We start from the raw sequence: 22,710 nt of genomic DNA on the forward strand, positions 1-22,710 counted from the left end.
GATAAAAGGATGACCATCTTGGCAGTCCATTAACCAGGCCTTTATGGTACAGTGGCTAGATGGAAGGCATTCTTAAATAAGAGACATATGACAGCCCAATTGTAGTTTGCCAAATGGCATTTAAAGGATTCTGGGAGCATGAGGCAAAAGATTCTCTGATCTGATGAGACAAAAATGGCATGTGACCAAAGAGTGGGGGGAAAAGTTCACTTTTCAGCATGCCAATGATCTGAACAAACAGTCAAGACAATGCTGGAGTGGTTTTGGGACAAGTACCTTGGGTCGCCCAGCCAAAGCCCAGACTTGAACCTCATAAGATGTCTTTGGAGAGACCTGAAAATGACAGATGCTTAAGAGTATGCACACAGATCTTATTGACCCCTGCTAAGAACCCATTTCTACGACATATTTCTACATACTGAAAGTACATAGATGCCATTTTTTTCCTAAAGACCTCCAGAGTTTAAACTCACTCTCACAACTTAATGAACACTCAGAATGTACATCCGAGATTCACCTTGGCACACGACTCTTCCAAAATGAACTTTCTGCTCAAAATTAATATATGCAGAAAGTTATTAGCTTATACAGTAAGCCAACTGACGGAAACTAACTCCTACTTGGACAGTCCTTTCACCATACACCTTTAAAAAGAAGCCTCCCTATTTCTAAGTTTGACTATATATGCTGCATATGTAGCTCAGATACTGATTTCAACAAACATGTCTGACTTGGAACACAGATTCCTGCAAAGAGGGTACAGAAGTGAGTGGGTGTACATGAGAAGCTGAATACCTCATTGATATAAGTCAGATTCCATTTCTGTCCACCTTACTGGCACTATCCCTGCAAGTTCACATATCCTTTTAAATATCTCTTCCTTCCCCCAGGTATCATTGGAGGCATGACGAGCATCATCACCTCCACAGTGGAGGGGGTAAAGACGGAGGGTGGAGTCAGTGGCTTCTTCTCAGGCCTGGGTAAAGGTCTGGTCGGCACTGTGACCAAACCGGTGGCTGGAGCTTTGGACTTTGCCTCAGAGACGGCACAGACAGTCCGGGACATGGCTAGTCTCAGTAACCACAGGTGGGTTGAATCAATTACCTGTGTTATGGAAAAAGGCTCCACCTTCTGTATTATACTGAGTCAAAGAGATTTTCAGGTGTCTGCAGAGAAAACATGGAGATTAACATTTGCTACATCTTATAATAACACATTCTGAAAGTGACTTGACAAGCTTATATGTAAATGAGCTGTCTGCTGTCAATTAGTCCTAACTAACAAACATTAAACAAACACATAGTTCTCCAACTTGGAAAATTGGAGAAGCAGATTTTATTTGCTGTTTGTATGCACATGCAAATCTTGTGACCAAAGCAGGTAAATGGTTCTCCACTTCATAAAGCATGCAGGGGACCTTGTTCTTTTAAGCCCTGCCTGCCTTAGAAGTCTGTTGAGTTTGGTTTATTACCTATGGCTCAACATGCAATTACATTTATATACTACTAAAGGTTTTTGCTAATATATTTCAGTGGGAAACACTTTAAGTCTTACTATTTAATATTTATAATCAATATACAAACGTTAATAAAACACTATAACATTGTTATAAGCAGCATCTTGAAGTGTTTAATAATGTACAGCATTTGTCACCCATTCTAAACTCTCCTGTGAAGACATCAAGATTCAATCAAAAATCTGGACACATCTTCTCATCCAATTGTTTTTCCTTATTATCTTCTACATTGTAGGTTAATACCGAAGACAACAAAACAATGAAAGAACATGTGGAATTATGTAGTAAACAAAAAAAGTATTAAACCAACCAGTTAATCTTATATTTTACACACTGTTTGCTTTGATGAAAACTGCACACTACTGGTATTATCTTAACCACCTTCATGAGGTATTCACTTGGAATAGTTTTAAATTGACAGGTGTGCCTTGTAAAAACTTAATTTGTGGAATTTCTTGCCTTCTTAATGCATTTGAGACCATTATTGCATTGTGCCGAGATAGAGACACACAGTCAATAGCCCTATTTACTGTAGTAATCCATAAAATGGCAAGAACCACTCAACAAAGTATATAAAGAAACAGCAGTCCATCAGTACTTTAAGACATGAAGGTCAGTTAGTCTGGAAAATTTCAATAACTTTGAATGTGTCTTCCATGTGCAGTTCCTAAAACCATAAAATGCTATGATGAAACTGGCTTTAATGGGGACTGCCCCAGGAAGTGAGGACTAAAAGTTACCTCTGCTGCAGAGGATATAAGTTCATTACAGTTACTGGCCACAGAAATCAATAATTATCGGCACCTCACAACAAAAGTTATTTCACAGCACTTTTCATATAGAGGAGATCTAGACCAGTGATTCTCAACTGGTGGGTCCTCTCAGCAGTGTGGGGGGATGGTCTCCTGTAGTTGTTAATGTCCTGCAGTTTTCTTCATAGTGATAAAGGGTTGTTCGCTGAAAAGCTGTCCTTCAGCTTTTTGCTACTTTAATCTCCTTTGTTAGTGTGTTTCTGGCTTGGTTATACAGGACTCCCTTCTTCAGGCCTCCACCTTAGCCAGGAGAAGCTTTCTGAGTCCAGCCAAGAACCATGGTGTATTGTTGTTGTATGTGCAGAAGCGGTTTTTGGCTGAGGTTTGCTCTGTTGAAATCGCCACTAACAATGAGCAGGGAATCTGGATGTTTTGGCTCCATGTTAGTAATCTGGTCAGCCAGGTGTTTTAAAGCCTAACGCAGACCTACTGTGGGATGTAGACACCTTCCAGAATAAACAAGAAATCCCGCAGTGAATACAGGGGTGTTCAGTTTATGGATATAGTCTCAAGGTAAGGGCTGCATGATTTCTTCACCACTGTGACATCTGTACACCTAGTTCAAGTTTCTTTGTTATTCATCCGGATACATTACATAGGGCACAGCTGAACGAAATGTCATTCCTCACGGGCCCATGGTGTTGCATAAAGAAAAATAAAATAGAATATAATAAAATAGAATAAATACAATAGAAATGCTTTGTTATTTGCACATGCCTATATCTAAACCTGTATAAACATGTTGAACAATTTAGTGAAGACATAGCCGTTAACAATGGTGATTGTACACAATACACTGCTCCAAAAATTAAGGGAACACTTAAATCACACATCGGATCATGATGAACAAATTTTTCAAGTTGAAAATCTTTACTGATGTATGTTGTATAATGTTTTGAGAACAAAATGATGAAACAATGGTCAATGGAAACCAAAATGATTGAGGTCAGGATTCAAAATCATATCGAAAATCAAAGTAAAAAATTTTACTCACAGGGTGATCCAACACGCATGAATTTCATCACGGCAACTCATAATGTGACTCAGTAGTTTGTATGGCCCCCGCGTGCCTGTATGCGCTCCTGACAACATCTGGGCATGCTCATGATGAGTCGATGGATGGTGTCTTGGGGGATCTCCTCCGAGACCTGCATCAGGACATCAGTGACTTCCTGGAGAGTCTGTGGTGGTACTTTGCAGCGTCGGATGTACTGATACATAACGTCCCATTGGTGCTCAGTTGAATTTTTGTCAGGGGAACATGAAGGCCAGTCAGTGGCATCAATGCCTTCGTCATCCAGGAACTGCCTACACACTCTGGCCACATGAGGCCGGGCATTGTCCTCCACCAGGAGGAACCCAGGGCCCACTACACCAGCATAAGGTCTGACAATCACTCTGAAGATTTCACCCCGGTACCTAACAATAGTCAGGGTACCATTGGCTATGACATGGAGGTCTATGTGACTCTTCAAGGATATGCCTTTTCCAGACCATCACTGACCCACTGCCAAATCAGTCATGCTGGATGATGTTACAGGCAGCATAACGTTCACCACAGCAGAGCTCTGACAGTGCTCCTCATGTTCCTCCTCGCACAAAGGAGCAAATACTGGTCGTGCTGCTGGGTTGATGCCCTTCTATGGCCCTGGCCAGCTCTCCTTGTGAAACAGCCAGCCTCCATGCTCTTGAGACTGTGCTGGGAGACACAGCAATCCTTCTTGCAACAGCACTTATGGATCTGCAACTATCTCTGCAACCTGACTGGACTGCAGGTACCACTTCATACTACCAGTAGTGACAAGGACCCTAACAGAACTCAAAACTAGAGAAAAGTCAGTCAGGGAGGATAGGGGCAGAGAGCAATTGTCTGTAGCCACCACATCCAAAACCATTCCCTTTTTGGAGGTTGTATTGCTTTTGCCTCTCTATTGCACCTGATGTCATTTTCATTTGCACCAAAGCAGGTGTAATTGAGTCACAATCACGTTTCACGGACTTACACCACAGAGTGAAGCAAAAGCAGCCAACAAGTGCTCAGCAAATACATGAATTCCTTCGAGACTGGTGGAAAAACATTCCAGGTGACCACCTCATGAAGCTGTTTGAGAGGGTGCCAGTAGTCTGTAAAGTGTCATCAAAGCAAATGCTAACTACTTTGAAGAATCTTAAATATAAAACATGTTTTGCCTGTTTGCACCAAAGCAGGTGTAATTGAGTCACAATCACGTTTGCTTCTTAAATGGACAGATTGATATCCCTGAAGTTTAACTGACTTGGTGCTATACTGTGATGAATAAGTGTTCCGTTATTTTTTTTTTGAGCAGTGTGCAAATGTCAAGTGTCAGCATTATATTATCTTATGTCCATGTGCAAGAGAAACTACGTAATATAGTACTGAATAATATAACACAGAACTGTATGATTTACATGATTCAAATTATGCCTAATCAGTGCCTCAGGGGTAAATATACGTAGCGCATATAGGAGGAACAGAGATGATGATGGACTGGTATGTGTGTCCTTGCAGTGTTGTCCTGAGATGTCCAGAGATGTTTACCATCTTAGGTTGACTCCTCTGCCAGGCAGCTGTGTCAAGTGCTGCCCTGGTGGTGGGGCCCAGTGTATGCAGTGTCTTCATCACTCCTGTCAAAAGTGATGGGTTGTTGATTATTCCGGTGGTGCCATAGCTGTTGCATGAACCCATCTCCAAAATGGTTTTACAATCATAGATCAGACAGATAGAACAGACATTTTGAAGAACATTTATACGGAAAACTAGCATTGTTCAGTGTTAATTTTGTCAATGAAAATTCCGACGATAAGTATTTGTTGATGTCGTTAGTGAATGACTAAATTGTAACGACAACTTATATGAAAAAATATTCATAACAAAAATTACAGTGAGATCTCTGTTCATCGTGCCCTGACAAGTGAAGACAAGATGAAATCCTTGTTCATCATGCCCTGATGACTACAGACGAGACGAAATCTCTGTTCCTCATGTCCTGATGACTAAAGACGAAACGAAAACGTTGTCTGTATTCGGGTGGACAACCTGGATGTTGTTTTCATTTTTTACCAATCACTTCTGCAAGTGCAAGTCAAATTCTCTCACTGTCCCATCTCAGTGGATGTTTTCCCCCCTGCTTGGTGCATGCCAGGCACATGTTGGGTGCCTAATGTTCAAAGCTAATGTTCATGTGTCACCTAAACTAGCCAGCTTAAAGCCAAAAGAAACTATTTCAGCTGCTGCTGGCCACTCAAAGATGAGTGCGTCATCTTCATCAGCATGTCAGGTGAGAAGGAAGAGGAGAGACGATCTATGGAAATATTTCTCTTATATTCCATCCGAAAAAAAGACTATGTTTATGCTTTCCAATGAGGATGAAGCGGTTTGCAAGTCAATACCACTCATGGTCTCAAGTCAGTCAACTAAGCACTTTTGCCAGTCTGTTTTAGGTTGCTATGAATGTCTTTTTGATGTTAATCTATGCGTTTTGCTCCACCTCATACCAGTTTTAAAGACAACAAGCTCTGGAGGGAACTGTTTTTGTTTTGTTATCACTGTGTGGTTTTTAATAATTTATATTTCAGAGATGTCTTGCTAAAAAAAAAGACCCCCCCAGTCAATGAATAGGAATATAAGTTGGATCAAATCATTTCACGGTGTTTGTATTTCTCCAAGTTGTATGGGTCTGCTTCACTTTTACTGTACATCCAGTCACAGTGCCATGTATGCAGAAAATAAATAGTATGACCTGTGAGGAAAGATAATGGTTTATTGCACTTTATCTAGCACACTTTAGGCATTCATTTTTATATATGTAAGTGTTTTAAGTCAGTAACACATTCTCAGCCTACTGACTAAATGCATAGTTCAAAATCCATTCCAGCATCATGACACTGAAAATTATGACTAAAACATTTGACTAAAACTAAGCAAAAATCTTGACAAAAACAAAATAGAAGACTACTATGTGACTTAAACCAAATACAATTTTCAGTAAGCAACTAAGATTAAAACTAAATTTAAATTATTTTCAGTAAGCAACTAAGACTAAAACTAAATTCAAAATTATTGTCAAAATTAACACTGGCACTGTTAGTGGGAGCTGGAGGGGTTGCTGTGTGTGCCCGCCATCTTTTATAATACAGCAGTCTTTGTTAAGTTAGAAGCAGAGTCTGCCTCCTCTGTTTTTCCCCAAAAGCTCTGTTATGCAGTCTGCTCACAAAAGGTGAAAGCTGGCCAGGTGTAATGCAGTGTCTGGTGTGTGCTCACTGAGCCAGGTTTCAATAAAGCACAAGCCGGCGGTTCTGCAAAGGTCTGTGTTTGTTTTCTTTAGCAGTAGCAGTTTGTCCATCTCATTTGGCAGAGAGCAGACATTTGACTAAGAAGGAGAATAGTGGAGCGCTGCATCAGATGACCTGGCCTCCCCAGTCACCCAACCTAAACCTAGTTGAGATGACTTACTTCAAACTTCGAACTTTATTTATTTATATGGAACTTTTCATACTTAAAAAGCAACACAAAGTGCCTCACAGAGGCTAAAAACAACAGAGAATAAAACCCAGCCCTCCCACCCCCATAACTACATACAGAAACACGCACGCACGCACGCACACACATGCACACGCACCCATACGGACAAGATAAGTAGTAAGCCACCTTTGGGGGCCATCCACACTGAGAGGGCCCCCGGCTCATGACCGGGGGACGCTGCCCGAGACCACCCCGACCCAGGCAGACAGAAGGCCCTACACCAAGGTGCGGAGGCCTCCAGCCATCCAGGCCAGAGCCGTCCCCTCAGCAGCGCCCCCATCAGTAGGCCAGAAGCAGTTCCCAGTGAGAGGGGCCCCCATGAGGAAACACTTGACCTAAAAACCAAGGAGCCCCATGAGGAAACACTGGAGCTAAAAACCAAGGGACTAAGACATAAACATAAAATGAAATAAAATGAGTAAATGAAATAAATAGCAATTAAACATGTCGTTAAAACATGCAACGAAAATAAGATACGAACAAAGATAAATATGCTAAGAAGCGTGATTAAAGGAATAAGATAAATCAAACGAATCAATTGAAAGCCTGATTAAAAAGTCTGTGGACTTACACCACAGAGTGAAGCAAAAGCAGCCAACAAGTGCTCAGCAAATACATGAATTCCTTCGAGACTGTTGGAAAAACATTCCAGGTGACCACCTCATGAAGCTGGTTGAGAGGGTGCCAGTAGTCTGTGAAGTGTCATCAAAGCAAATGCTAGCTACTTTGAAGAATCTTAAATATAAAACATGTTTTGCCTTCTTTACACTTCTTTGCTTACTACATGATTCCATGTGTTCCATGTTCTTTTATATCAATCAATCAAACTTTATTTATATAGCACTTTTCATACATAATAAAATGCAACACAAAGTGCTTTACAACAGTTAAAACATTATGAATGAAAACAGAACAACAGAGATCCCTCCCACCCTCCGTATGTAATTATACACACCCACAACTACACACATACACACATACACACATACACACACGCACACGCACACACACACACACACGCACACACACACACACACACACACACACACACACACACGCACACACAGCTCTCAATGTGGAGGACCCCCCTGAGGAAACACTGGAATTAAAAAAGCATAAGAGAGAGTAAAAGGCATGATATAAGATAAGTAAAATAAATGAAACAGTTAAAAGAAGTAAAATACATAAGATAATAAATAAAGTAGATAAAATAGGATAAAATAATACAAAATATAAAACAGCAAAATGAAAGGCATCAACATAACATAAAACCTGATAAGAACATTGTAAGAACATCATAAGAACAATTCCTGACAAGAATTTAAAGGTCAGTTAAAAGCCTGATTAAAAAGGTGTGTCTTTAACCTTCTTTTAAAAATATCAACAGTCTCTGAAGTCCTGGGGCTCTCCGGCAGGCTTCCACAGGTGTGGAGCATAGTGGCTAAACGCCGCCTCACCGTGGGTTTTTGTTCTGGCCTTTGGTATGGATAAAAGGCCAGTGCTGGAGGACCTCAGGGTCCACGAGGGTTGATACGGTAAAAGCAGGTCAGATAAGTAAGGGTGCAAGGCCATTAAGACATTTAAAAACTAGTAAAAGAACCTTAAAATTATAGTTTTCATGTCATCCATATTAAATCTACATTGCACAAAATAAAAAAAGAAAGAACGAAAAACCATCGACTGATAAAGTCTTCCTAACTATCTTCCGATTCCGCTTCCTGCATGGAAGATGATGGAGATGCACCTCCCAGTCACCGTTTTGCCTCTGATTAGCTGTCTCCTTTCACAGGTCAACATGGCTTTGGGTCAGATGTCTCTGTGGTCATCTTTGATAGGTGAATGTGTATCAGACAAGTATTTGATGTGAAGATCTGTACTTGGTTTTTATTATGTAGAGATGTGAGAATCCCCTCTCTCATGCTACACTGGTTGAAGGGAGTGTAAGAGACGATTTAGCAAAATCGTTGATTTTGGAGTAACAATCTGGATTGCTTGTATGTGCTATTTGCACCAAGTCATACACAGGGGATGCAAAGAATTTTCCTGCTTACTTTAAGTGCATCTGTGCTCTCCTATTGGAGTCTGTCAAGTTGCAAAGTGGTTTTTGTGATGTCCACCGATCCATCAAAGAGCATCCCCCAAATTTCAGTGGACTGCAACTTTGCTCTCAACTTGCCACTGATTTGTTCGCCCTTCATCTGTATAATACGCAACTCAGATATTCGCCGTAGCTGCTACAATCAAGCAAAATCCTCAGCATAGGAGGACATAGGTTGTGCATCTTTAGCCTTATGAAATGCTCGGAGAAAAAAATTACACAGAGCTTGCCATTAATCTTGATTCAACTCGTTTCACCATTTAGCAAGGGAACGATTGGACTTTTCGGTCTGACTACCTTATTTGTCAGTAATAGTTTGTGCCACATTAGTGTGCTCCGTAACTCTTTTTGTGTTTATCAAATAATGGGTGATTGGACTTCTTTGAGCCTGTTTTGTCTGTGGAATATGCATGCAAATAACATATCGCACAACATTTTTGTGTGCTTGTTAGCTTTAAGCCATGGCACATCTTGGAGCCACTTTTCAGTGTTTTCTTTTGCTTGGGTTCAGTGTGGCATTTCTTTGTAGGCCAATGCCAAAGTAGCTGCTTAATGTCTGATGTTTTCTAGACTTCTTTCATAGTAGGTTACTTCATTGACCAGGGCTGTGCATTTACTTTTTTTGCACAAACAACTGGTGCAACAGAGTTGTATAGCATAGGCAACAGAATTGTAGCACAAGTATAAAGCATCTCTTACCATCTCTAAAAACAACCATGAGTAGTGCAGTTCATCACTTAAACAAGTATATAACAGGCAAATGACATTAAAGTTGCATACAGGGCACCATCCAAACCTTAACAAGAAATGTTTTCAGACTAGATTTTACTTTTTTTATTTGCCCATAATGGTGAATTGAAGCGACAACACCTTTTGCTATACAAAACATCCATTTGTTACACTTCAGATGAGCAGTACAAATCTCAGTAAATTTTTTTTATCATCATATGTAAAACATAATGTGTGTTAAATTCATGTTGATCATACAGTGTAAATCTTTAAAGTGTTTTTATTCTCGTATTGTGATTTACACAAACAAAAATGGAACGTGGTGTATAGCTAAAAACAAGAATCCAAAATATTTCTTTGCTCCTCAAGAAAATGCAACAGATTCAAGCCGTTGGCCCCAACTAGGGTCTATGAGCAGACAACACTTAATAAAACTCATGAAACACTTAATTAACACTTAATCATTATATAAAGGTCATCTCCTTAAATCTTTTCTGGAACCTCCCTGCAGCAACAACAGAACAAGAGCTGCTGTTCCTCGCTGAAAGTTAGCTTGGAGAAATTCTTTTCACACTCTGTTGTTTCCATAAATTTTCCCTCTTGTTTTACCCTTATTTTTATTTGGCTATGTTTAATTATTATTATATAATTAATTTCATTTTGGTATATAAATCCAGAATTTATCCAGGTATCCTTTATTATACATAAATGTCTGGGATATGTAACAAAGCTAACCACTTGAAAATTGATTGAACATTCAGTAAGTTATGATGATTTTAGTTGTGGCTAGACCTCCTGCCTAGATTTACATGTGTTAGGAGGTGCAGTTTCCCTGTACCAATATGGTGGGTGTTCCCTAGGAATTGTCAGAATTGGTGTTGGATGTATTGACTCTACGCAGCCAGAGGCATGATTTTTAAGCATAGGACAGACTTACAGCTACCAAGTAGAAGAGTGATGCACTATCCATTCATGTCACACACAAACAGGCACCGCTGGCTATGTTTACATTTTCATTTCAAAGTGGTGTTTTAGAACAAGAACAATCCCTATCCAGATGAGTGTTTTAGCACCATTTCAGAATGTCACGCACATTCCTTATCACACAGATGCTAGTTGCGATAAGTTATTCATCGCACAGACCGATTTTTTTCATAACCTGTGCGACGTGTCGCGCTGTACAGCCATGTTAAGTAAATGATTTCACATTTGAAGGCAGAAAGCTGGAGAAGCTGACTGGAGCTTGAGGCTCAGCTCTGAGAGGTACTTGGTAAGTCCACCATGACGGCCAAATCACACAGCCACTTGCTATCACTGATTTCCACAATAGGTATTCCCTTCACCTCCTTGAGACTGACATTTGAAACAATTTTATTTTGTCTGCTGCACTCCTACACAAATTCTCCTTTTGAATAAGGTTTCAGATTCTTTGTAATTAGCTCACTCACTACAAAACTTCTACATAACATTGTCAGAGTGCGCTCTTGTGAAAGGTGCTTGTTAGGCACCCAAACTCTGCAGACTTTGGGAGCCTTGACCTTATCTAAGCTCATTTGTCTTTACAACAATAATTTGTCCTACTTTCATTTTGTTGCATGATGCATTGACATGATATCAACCACTACGTCACTCAGGAACCAACCGGAAGAACGTGCCAGCTATTTATTATTCTTTTCTTTTATATCTGGAAATAACGCAATTGCTTTTTTGTATTAATGATTTGCTTTGTGGGCTGGATCAAATGACCTCAGTTTCCGGAAGCATGAAGTGCTTTGGGAAACTCACGCTTTGCACATCAGAACCACAATCCCACCTGATCTGGCACCTGTTTGCCTACTGGGAAAACTGCCCCACAGAGGATGCTATCACAACAGCTTTCCACATTGCTCTGTAGCCCCATGTCAGAATTGGTAACCACACCTCTTTCACCTTCATCCTAAACACAGGAACCCCTCAGGGCTGTGTGCTGAGCTCTATGCTCTTCTTCATACTCTACCCACAACTAGATGGCTGGAAGCACGTCTGGCTGAGTGGTGTAGGGACAACAACCTTGTCCTTCATACCTCAAAGACAACGGAGGTGATTATTGACTTGGACCATGAAGAAACACTGAAAAGTGTGGAAAACCTGAAATAGATACAAGACATTGCCTTAAAATATTGACAATGCTCTGTAAAACATTGAAACGCTCTTGAAACAGTGACAGCTTCTGAAATGTTGAAACACAGTTCTTTAAATACAATGTTGCAAGAATTTTTTCCAACATTTGTTTGTCGGAGCAAGGAGACAAACTTAGTTTCAGAAAAGGCTGAACGCAGCAAGACAAAAGATGGCTGAAAAAAACAACTGTTTGGGAAATCCTACAATAGAACGCAGATGAGGAGACAACTCTGGATACTCTGTCACACACGTGACAATTCTCTGACCAATCAGCATTCTGCAGTGTTAACAAACAATACAATAAAAAACTCCACAAGGGGCAAAATCACTACAGCAACTAAAACGAGAGGAAAACAAAAATCTCCACGAGGGGAAATAGGCACTAAGCAAAGTAACAACAAAAAATCACCTCACCGGGGAATCACACTGCTAGAGAAAAGTAACAACAGAAAATCACCTTCACAGGGAGGACACTAGAGAATACAAAAGACTAGATAAGTTTATGGCTGTATAAGCTCGAACGCGTGGCAAGAGACAAGGGAACAAAGCGTGGCGAGACACAAGGAGCCTGGACGAAGGAATCATCTGGCACAGAAGTGAGTGAGGAGCCGGCTTAAGAAGCTACACACTGATGAGGGCTGATGTGACTCAGGTGCGTCTCAGCGGTGCAGCTGGAGGAACTCAGCCCAGCCCCCTGCCAGACTGCTGGGAGGGAGAGTGAGAGAGGGAAAACACGGGCAGAACAAAAACAACAAAACAACAACAAAAGACCACAGCCATAACGCAGTATTGGCTCAACTCAGTCAAGCCAACCCAAGTAATAGTAGTTGTAATTGTAGTAGTATGTATAAGCAGTAGTATACAGTAATAACAGGGCAATAGTTGATACACTGCTGGGCAGGTACCACTGGTATAAGGAGGTGTGGGTGGTTTGGGAATAATTGTTGCCACCTACCAGTCTACAGAAGTGTAACAAATTTTAAGATGCATGGCTAATTGCGCCAAATAGGTTTGTATAGGCTGTCAATGGATATTCTAAATTTGAATGAGGCACGCTGCAAATGGAGCATGCTGGCAGGTAGGGAGTCCCAGACATTTATACTCCTGCAGGATCGTTGACCCACCCAGCCATCATGTGAGTCATGGTGTTATTGGGTCAATGGATGTTGATGGGTGAGTCGTTGACCCAGTTTTGTTATCATTTGTTTTAGGGTGTGGGTTCTTTTAGCAACATAAATCTTATGGACATCTTAGTAGATCACATTTTCTCTTGGTAACTCAAGGCTGTGAATTCAAGACCCATGTGATGCAGAATGAACATCTTCCCCCTAATTGTAGGTTTAAGATTAGGTAAAGATGGTGGTTTTAGTTTAATATTGACAAAATAAATGCATCTGATCTTGGGTCACATTTGGTCACCATTAATTAACCAAGTGCTTCTTTCTCTCTTACTGTACTGTTGATAAAAACCTAATTGTAATCTCTTAGAATAAAGCACAAGCAAGGCAAGCAGATAAAGAGAGTGCCATCAACACAAACTCATTATATTAACATGGATATATAAAAAGGCCCAATTAAAAAATGAATTCTTGTTCCCTATTTAATCAGGAAGTCTGTAATGTACTCTGCGTGTGTGTGTGATGTATTTGTGTTCTTGCTGTGTTGTTTAGGCTCAGCGTGCAGCGGGTCAGGAAGCCTCGCTGCTGTAAGGGACCTCAGGGTCTGCTGCCTCGACACTCAGCCACACAGGCTGATGGTCAGGAGCAGCTCTTCCGCCTCACTGACAACATCCACTCTGAGTAGTGAGTCTCACTCATTTCACGGCACTCTTATCCACCGCATGTGTCTAATACTCTGATTATCTGCCATTCCATCATGCAGAGAGTTAACTGTGCGTTTCCCACCCTAGTTTCATTGCTGTGGAGCCCATCGACAGCTACTGCGTCCTCATCTCCTCCAAAGTGGTCTACTTCCTGAAACCAGGAGACTATGTTGACCGCGAGGCCATCTTCCTGGAGGTCAAGTACGATGACCTCTACCATTGCCTGGTCTCTAAGGATCATGGGAAGATATACGTGCAGCTCACCAAGAAGGCAGAGAGCACTGGCAGTGGTGTGGCTATTCCTGGCCCCTCACACCAGAAACCTATGGTGCGACACTCATATGACAGATTTTTCATATGCAGGCTCAGGATAGTGCAACTGCTTTAGGATCACCTAAATTCCTCAAAAAAAAAATAGTGCTACCCCTGCAGGGGTAGTACTACTACAAATGGGAACTACAACTTTTGTATCACCTCATTCTCATAACAAGTTAATACTAGGATTAATGTAAGGATGGGAGTCCCACATTTCTTGTTGTTTTTCTAATGTTTAAAGGTCTTTAAAATAACACACAACATGTTGTAAGAATTGTTGTTAGCTTCCTCAGTCAAATAAAAAAATCGTGAGCAAAAGAGAGATGGTGTGACAGAGAGAGATGAGAGAGAGATTCTCACCAAATTGTGATTTTTTCAATTTCATTAAATTAGATCAAGAGAGAGAGAGACGCGATGGTGGATACATTGTAAAGCAAATATAAATAGCCATCAAACCCTCAGCACATTGCATACTGTGGAGACAGGTCCTCTCGAGTTTGGCAGTACAGTAATTACAAGGAACAACAGGATTAGTCTTTTGTTGTTTTCTTGTGTGAACATTGTGTTGTCATCCATCATGGATCTAATGTTCTGAATCTGCACAATTCTTCAGATACAGTGGAAATACCAGGACAACAGAAAAGGAACTTTTAGCTCCCAGTTTAGTTCTGGAATTCCATAGTTCCTGGAACCTTTTGGTCAAAAAGTTGTATAGTTTCTAGAAATAAATGTTACTGTATCCTGGTTCCAGACCTCTGAATTACATCTTTGATTTGTACAGTGATTCAAATAGTTCTGGCATTATGCTCTATGATGGTGATGGTTGTGTCATCCAGTTGGAAAAAAAACATGACAGTAAGAGCCATGTAGGTGGGATTAAGGATATGATGTCATTCTCATAGTTAGATTTCAAACAATACCAGTAACATTATGATATTATATACAAGGAGCACACCTACAACAAACCTTCCTTTTTCAAGTATTTATTTATACAGCAACCTATGCTCTTTCAACCTCAAATGTGTGGGAGTGTGGGAGAGGAGTGCTCAGAGAAGTACGGAGGCTCAGAGGTTGCCATGGCAACTGCCATTGACGATAGGGCCCCCCCAGGATGAGGCAGACAGAAACTTCAAGGCTGAGGCAAACAGAAACGTGGAGAAAAAGAACGATTTTCTGCCTCTGCACTGGTCTCACATTTGGGCTTACGCTAACAAAACGGTAGCTCCTATCAGAAAAAAAACACAGACCGTCATCGCCAGAAGGACTTCCTGAACGATTTGGTGTGATTTTGGTGTTTCTACAGTAAATATTTTGTCAACACTTGCGAGTTTAAAACAGGGGTCCGTTCTGCTACTCTCCGACAATCTTTGTATTGGAGTCAATGAGGAGCAGAGACAGATGTGGCTGCACTTAGAGGTAGCTTATTCAAATTCTGTAAGTCTCTTGGATTTTTTGAGCACATTGTGAGAGACAGAACAAATTTGGAAAAAAATCATGCATGTAGAGTGTAAATTGTGACTGGGAGGAGTTTGGAAAGAGAAAAAATCTGGAGATCTGGAAATCTGGCTCTCTCCCACTCTGACCAATGATGTCACCCACTCTGACACGAACATTCCGTGCAATAGGCACCCATTATAATCTCAAAATTTCTCCAAAAATGACCATGGTCATTGAACAGTGATTGATCAAAAACTGTATGACCTATCAAAACATGGAATAATACACCAATACACAAGACGTGTGTCTACAGTTTAAAGTTTACATGGAGTCTCTAGGTGAAACTATGCCAGAGCAGTAGGCAGTAGAAAAAGTCCAATGATTTGTTAGTTTTTTGACCTCCTCCCATTCATTCCTTATGGGAAATTTTTTGCAGGTTTTTCGCCACTTGCGTCGCGAAAAACTGGTATTTTGTAAAGAAAAGTAACAGCACACCGATCCCGATCAAGACGCACATTTTGATATATAATTTGCCTGGGTCCTCTCAAAGCTGTAGGACTAGTAGCGAATCAAAATTTGACGCGGAAGAGGAAAAAGAAAAAACACGCAGGATAACAATAGGGCTCGGGCTTCACCACATGGCCCTAATAATGATTAATTTCATTTCTAAAGAATGCTGTCTGAGTGTCTGATCCCAGCATTGGTGTTTCCACTTTTAGATTAGAAAGGATTTGATTCAACTTTGTTGTCATCGTCAGAGTGCAGCACAGAGACAACAAAATGCAGTTTAGCATCTAACCAGAAGTGCAAATAGTCATAATATCCAAAATATAAATACATGCAAGTAGTGCAATTGGCATGAGGTATAAACAGTATGGCGTTTGTGCAGGTAGTGCAAGTAATTTCGATGAAACTATAAAACATGTGCAACATGGTATGTAAACAAGTGACGTGCACTTGTTACACACGTTAATCATGTGACAATCCTCTCCACAGGTCCATGTGAAGAGTGAGAGTCTCGCCATCAAAATCTCTCAAGAAATCAACTATGCCAAGAGTCTGTACTATGAGCAGCAGCTCATGCTCCCTACCAGTGAGAATGAGGACTGCTTACTGCTCGAGTCCTGATAACATGACTTTTCAAAGGATATTGATTGTTGTAAGCCTCAGTCTTTTCAACTGTTTGACAAACTGCAGTAAAGGGAATCATCAGACACCTGTGTACTTTGTTTAGCCACATGACCTGATCTTTGACAAAGCACATACATGTACATGACTTAAAAAACATATGCAAGGACACGTTAGTTTCATTTTACATATGCCGAAAACACACTGGTTCTCTGTGTTTACTGTATATGACTGCTGATGGCAGCAGGTGTACTCAACATTGCAGCTGTTCTTTATATTTGTGAATAGACAGAAATGTAAATAGAGCTACTTACCAATACCATCAACCATTGTACATACTGTATTAATTTGAAGTATGGAGAATAACAAGCTGATATAATGTGAAAGTAACTGCCTTTACAACTCTATTTTGTGTATAAGAGATTATTAGTTACAGTCTGGGAAGAATGAATTGCACTGACACAGGGAGGGACCTGCAGCCCCCCTGCCTCACACACTGGAGCTGCCTGTCACTGTCTTTCTGCCTTTCACAATTGCAGACCTCCAGGTCAGACATGTCTCTACTTTTATTTAAGAATGTTTTTTTTTTAAGGAGCGCGCTCTTCTTTATAACCAAAGTTCTCCTTGAAAGAACAGTGCTGACTTCCTTCTAACCAGATGTCACTCTAAATTGTACACAACTTGTTGAAGCTTGAACTTGCGATTTTGGTGTCAGATTGAGATTTTCATGAGCTGTGTTTGAGATGTGTGGTCAAGAGGAAGAGTGGAGTTCAAGACAGAGACAAGACAGGTCTGCCAGAGCGATCAAGGACTTGATCTGTGATCCTGTAAAAAAATGTTCATATGGACACTGCTTCAAATAAAGCACCTCAAGTGCAGCACTCATTATGTTAGACCTATTATTTCTCATCTTAACCAGTATTTGCTGTGTACTATCATTGCATACACATAATCTGTTTGGGTGAGGGTCATGATGCTATTCATTACAATAAATGCCAAGGTTCAAAATAATCAGAGATTGTTAAAAGTTATTTTTCTTAAGATTTGCAAGTGAATGTGTCTGCAAAACAAGACAGCGGCCATTTTCTGCAAAAGAGTAGATTCTCTGACACCGGGGGGGTTTGTCAGTGATAATACATGTATTTATTTACCAATAATTTTGCAATCATTTTAACTTGTCCAATACTTTGTTTTCTGAGCTGCAAAATACTGACATTCCCTACCGCCTCAGTTGTACTTTGTGTTTACTGCTAATTAGCAAATGTTAACATTAGGGTTGCCACCTTCAGTGTGGAAAAATAAGGGACAACTTGCCAGCTACCCCATGCCCAGGGGATACTTATCAAGTGGGTGTCCAGTGGTCCACCCTTGTCATGAGATTGGGTAATACAGGTAAACAGACATACCATGTAATCCGTCAAGAGAGCTAGATTAAGCAGCTTTGAAGATAAGAGAACTACTTGTTCTGAGTACAAATAAGTTGTAGCAGCCATAGTTTATTTGACAGTGTGTCAGAAGTGTTCAGAGAGTTTAGCCGCCAGAAAAGTTCAACTTTGAGCGGCCTGGAGACTGGCCTGCCTGGAGACAGATTCGCATTGTACAGATCAGCTGCAAAGGTGGATGAGGATGGTGAGGTCCAGGTTAGCACACTATGCCATGGGCCACAAAACTAAAAACATTTTCAAGTCGTTCACCTTTGGAGAAGGGAAAGAAAGAGGACAACTATGAAATGCTATGAGCTAAATTTGATGGATGCCTCATACCAAAGAAAAACATTATCCACTGGGGAGTGTGTTTGCTTATCAGCAAGAGCAAAAAGGAGAAATAGCCATTTCTAATGATTTATCAGAGCACTCTGAACTGAGTGAGTACTATGATTTTGGGAGACAGAAAAGCAATCAAGATTGGTTTTCCGCATCTTTCTAGGCAACTGCAACTCATGTTCATGTCACCTTGGAAACTGCAGCGCAATTGGTAAGGCAAGCAGACTTCATACCACAGCAGAGCCAGCAGGAGCAACAGAAAGCACTCAATGTGCAGAAAGTAACTCATCAGCAACCATTGCAGAGAGGTGGGAGATCACCTTTTAGAGAGAGATATGATGGAGGAGGACAAGCCCACTCAAGGGACTCCAGGTGCCGCTCATATGGGAAGGAGAGGCACAAAGTACCAGCCAGAGGAGCAGTTAGTAAAGTAAACCAGGACAGTGCTGAGCATTAGACCAAAAAAAAAAAAAAAATGTAGGACACACTCCAGTTGAATTAGTAGGTTTAGAATTGATACTGGAAGTGATATTACCATAATTTACCTGAAGACATTCAGAGCACTCGTAAACAAAGCTAGTTAGAACTAGTGGACCTACAGACAGCCCAGGAGGGACGCAAACTTTTATGGGACAGTTCATGGCTAGTACACTTCATGAATAGAGGAAGTTCATTTTGCTTAGATGTGGTAGTCCTCTGTTGAATGTTGCTTGTGGTTGGGAGAGTCCACCATGGGAAACAGAAAATACTCTATGGCATTGTACTCATTCCCCACTGACTGGAACAATCCATTGCGGTGTGTGGCTCAGATCTGTATTTCCACAGCCTCTTTCTTTCTGTGGGCCGACTTGAGCTGCAGGTATTCAGACATTTTCTAAAAACTGATATGTCTTAATTTAATTTCACTAAAGCCCAGAACAAGTAGACATTCTGAATTGTCACAGAGTTCTGTTTTTTTCTTCTTTTTTTTTTTTGTTGATTTATCATTGACCAAGTCTCCATAAAATTGACAAGAATGACACTGAGTGACAGACAAGAAGTCTATTACTCTAGGTGTCATTCTCTTCCACAAATTCTGATTTAATGCTTCTCTGTTATGTCCTGATGCTCTTTTGGTTTTATTATTACTCATGTCATTCCAAGTATGTGAAAATGTTGACTATGCATTACACTAGGGTGTTCGCAAAGATATAAGAGAAATAGCATCCTGTATTGATTCAGTAAGCTAAAGAGCATTTTATTTTTTTAATACAGGAAGGTTCTGTATATGAGACAGGTGACAACCTTAGCATGCTAACATGCTAAACAAAGGTGGTGACCATATTAGCATTGTCGCAGTAAGAATTTTAGCTTGCTGACATTAGCATTTAGCTCAAAGCACCACTGTCTACGTACAGTATATGAGAGTCCAAACGCTGATCTCACACATCTGAGGCACCCAGGTCTGTGAACCAGTGGGAAGAGAGTATGGTCCTCTTTTGTGCAACAAAAGTAGCCAATGTTGATAGATTACTACTTTTAAAACTGATTCCTTTTCCTTTTGCCTCAGGGAAGCTAATTGGATCTTTCCAAGAAAAACACAAAAAACTGTTCAGGTATTACTAGACAGAGACTTTATCTTCAGCCTGTTATGAAAATGTTCCTAACATTAGCATTTTAACATTATCATCATGTGGGAAAATATACTGTGATTTAATGAAGAAGAAGAAGAAGAATCAGGGGGAGACATTCCCCTTTATTGTCACACACACATGCACACAGCACACGGAGGTGAAATTTGTCTTCCGCCTTTGACCCATCCTGGTCGTCCTTCCTCCGCGGCAGACCAGGAGCGGTGGGCAGCCAGACCGGCGCCCGGGGACCCATTCTTCTGTGTCACCATTGGTCAGGTGGTGATCTTCTTGCATGTTTTTAGTGGGGGTATATTTTTACGGAGGATACCCCAGGTGAACACGGGGAGAACATGCAAACTCCACTCCGCCCTCCTCGAGCAGCAGGTCACACCCAGTGCCCGCAGCAAGATTCGAACCTTGCTGTGAGGCGACAGTGTTGCCACTGTGCCACCGTGCCACCTAAAGGCTGATAGCAGAGGATGGTTTCGATCCAGCACGCTTCCGCTGCGCCACTCTGCTGTCAGTCACCCCAGATGGGACTCGAACCCACAATCCCTGGCTTAGGAGGCCAGTGCCTTATCCATTAGGCCACTGGGGCTTCAATGCTATTGCTAACGTTAAATATCATTCAGCGAATGTACTATTAAAGAGTAGCTTGTTGTATATCGTAATGTGTTTGTTGATGAAGTACATGTACCCTTACTTTTTTAACCTGAGCAGCAAGGAAGTAAAACATTATTTAAAAAACATATTTCACTAAGATCAAACACATTAACAACTTTGTTTTACATTTTATTCCAGAGGAAGCATGGTTTTACATCAATGTTGGCTTCTCGAACAGGTGAATGTCACCACTTTATGGAACAACCATATAGTAGTTCTTCAGCTAATTTAGAGTTTATTTTACAGACACTACAAGAAAGAATATTTAGCTTTTTTTTTTGCATTTCTGCCTTTTATTATTCAGATAGTGACAGCTGGAGAAGGACAGGAGAGGCAGAGGAAAGACAGTAGATGAGATCCAGTAAGGTGGCTTGGGCTACAATCCAACCCAGGCTGTTTAAAGACTCAGCTTTGATGCATTGTATGTGCTCAACCAGGTGAGTTACCAGTCACCCAATTTAGCCCTTTTTTTTGACCTGACAAAAACATTACGTAACACTACTTTCAGTCTTGAGCAGAGAAAAATAATCATTTTCATGATCATTTTGAAATCTGTTTAAAAACAAATATATAAATACATAAAAAGACAGCTAATGTTCTTATACCCTCTAAGGAAATAGAATGAAGTAATGAATGAAATAATAATAATGATGATAATAATAATAATAACAATTCTTCTTCTTCTTCTTCTTCTTCTTATTATTATTATTTAAAAGTATCATTAATAAATAAATACATAAATAATAATAATAATAATAATAACAATTCTTCTTCTTCTTCTTCTTCTTCTTCTTCTTATTATTATTATTTATGTATTTATTTATTAATAATACTTTTAAACAGCAAAGATATGGCCCAAACAAACCATTACAGTAACTTAAGGTACATGTGAGCAGCTGTAATGCACAATGCACAATGAAAAGTACTAATGTTCTCTAACTTTATTTATTTTTTAGAACTCAGATACTCAGATAACCTCCTTCACCATATCCCACAGAACAATGGCCCTTACCAATAAATGAGTGATGGATCTGTAATTTTGCGTTTGTGCAGCCCTTTTGGATGGTCACATCCCAATTACTTTCACATGGCTGTTTGCCCTCCAAAGATTCATGATAATAATACACTTTTTTTTTGTTTTTTTTTTAACTTTATTTTGCGTCTTGTAATGTCCCATAAGGAGCACACTGGTGACTAGTATGAGAGCTGGCTATGCTGCCTATAGCCTGTCAGGACCACCATTCTCCAGTACCATTATTCCCTGGGGCTTGTATGAACCTTGCAAAAGTTTGTAGTCTCTAACCAAGATTTCCCTCAATAAGATGCAGTTAGAGCCTTTTATGTACTCATAATTAGTCAGAATAGGGAATAAGGAATATGGAAACCAATCAGCAAAGTTGTTCACAGTAGAACTGCATGTTGTACAACATCTGGACCTTTTTGCTGTCTGATGATGTATCAGTATGTATCCTCTCTCCCAGGGTTGAAGTCCTGTTGCTCCTTTCATGTTCCAGCACCACATAGTGTTTTGCCGCTAGTAGCTGGGTGAAGGTTTAGCTATTTCCAGGGGCTCTTTACAAGGCAGTTTCCTCAGGTGGATGTGGGTGGGAGGAGGAGGAGCCTTGGATCATGTCAGCTTGCAGGTAAAGCTCAGCAGCAGCAAGATGGAAGTTAAAGTGAGCGAGCGTTGACTGATTGCCGTGCTGATGGCTGCACACAAACAAGACAGCAGGCAGAGCACTGCTATAGATTCATATATTTACAAATTACACCATGACTGACATACTGACAATAACTGTCACGTAACAACTCCCCATTGAAGGATAAGCATATTTTCTGTTTTCTGTGTTTTTATTATCTTCAACAAATCTCTTGTGCAAAGCCAGATCATGCCCAGCTTTGTTAATCTAAATAAATAAAAGATGTTAGTTTCTGTTTCTGTGTCTATTTATGGCAGCAGCTAGATATCTGATTCAGAATAACTTTGACATTGTTGTTGCTCTAGTTCACAGATGCTTACCGGCTAATTCTGGCTACGGTTGTTGACATTGCTTGTTTAAGAGGCAGGGGGCATGTGATGTCATTTTGTAAAAGATTGGAGACAAAGCTAC

General features: G+C 40.5%; 2 protein-coding genes and 1 non-coding gene across 11 annotated transcripts in view; 1 reads left to right on the top strand and 2 right to left on the bottom strand.

Annotated features, from left to right (window-relative positions):
* vps13d (vacuolar protein sorting 13 homolog D) overlaps positions 1–17,571 on the top strand; it is a 157,940-nt gene extending 140,369 nt beyond the window's left edge. For all 6 annotated transcript variants that reach the window (XM_076740585.1, XM_076740580.1, XM_076740586.1 and 3 more), the window contains 4 exons: positions 891–1,086; positions 13,529–13,660; positions 13,768–14,008; positions 16,429–17,571. In XM_076740585.1, the coding sequence (XP_076596700.1) occupies positions 891–1,086; positions 13,529–13,660; positions 13,768–14,008; positions 16,429–16,560 (701 nt within the window). In that variant the 3' untranslated portion in view covers positions 16,561–17,571. The remainder of the gene's footprint in view (positions 1–890; positions 1,087–13,528; positions 13,661–13,767; positions 14,009–16,428) is intronic.
* A 2,890-nt stretch (positions 17,572–20,461) lies between these two features.
* Positions 20,462–20,534, bottom strand: trnar-ccu (transfer RNA arginine (anticodon CCU)). Its single transcript has one exon. It is a non-coding gene; the product is annotated as a tRNA-Arg (tRNA).
* Positions 20,535–21,382: 848 nt separating this feature from the next.
* Positions 21,383–22,710, bottom strand: part of igsf21b (immunoglobin superfamily, member 21b) — a 121,484-nt gene continuing 120,156 nt past the window's right edge. For all 4 annotated transcript variants that reach the window (XM_076740597.1, XM_076740593.1, XM_076740594.1 and 1 more), the window contains one exon: positions 21,383–22,309. In XM_076740597.1, the coding sequence (XP_076596712.1) occupies positions 22,227–22,309 (83 nt within the window). In that variant the 3' untranslated portion in view covers positions 21,383–22,226. The remainder of the gene's footprint in view (positions 22,310–22,710) is intronic.

Source organism: Chaetodon auriga, chromosome 10, assembly GCF_051107435.1.
Source record: "Chaetodon auriga isolate fChaAug3 chromosome 10, fChaAug3.hap1, whole genome shotgun sequence".
Lineage (NCBI taxonomy): Eukaryota > Metazoa > Chordata > Actinopteri > Chaetodontiformes > Chaetodontidae > Chaetodon > Chaetodon auriga.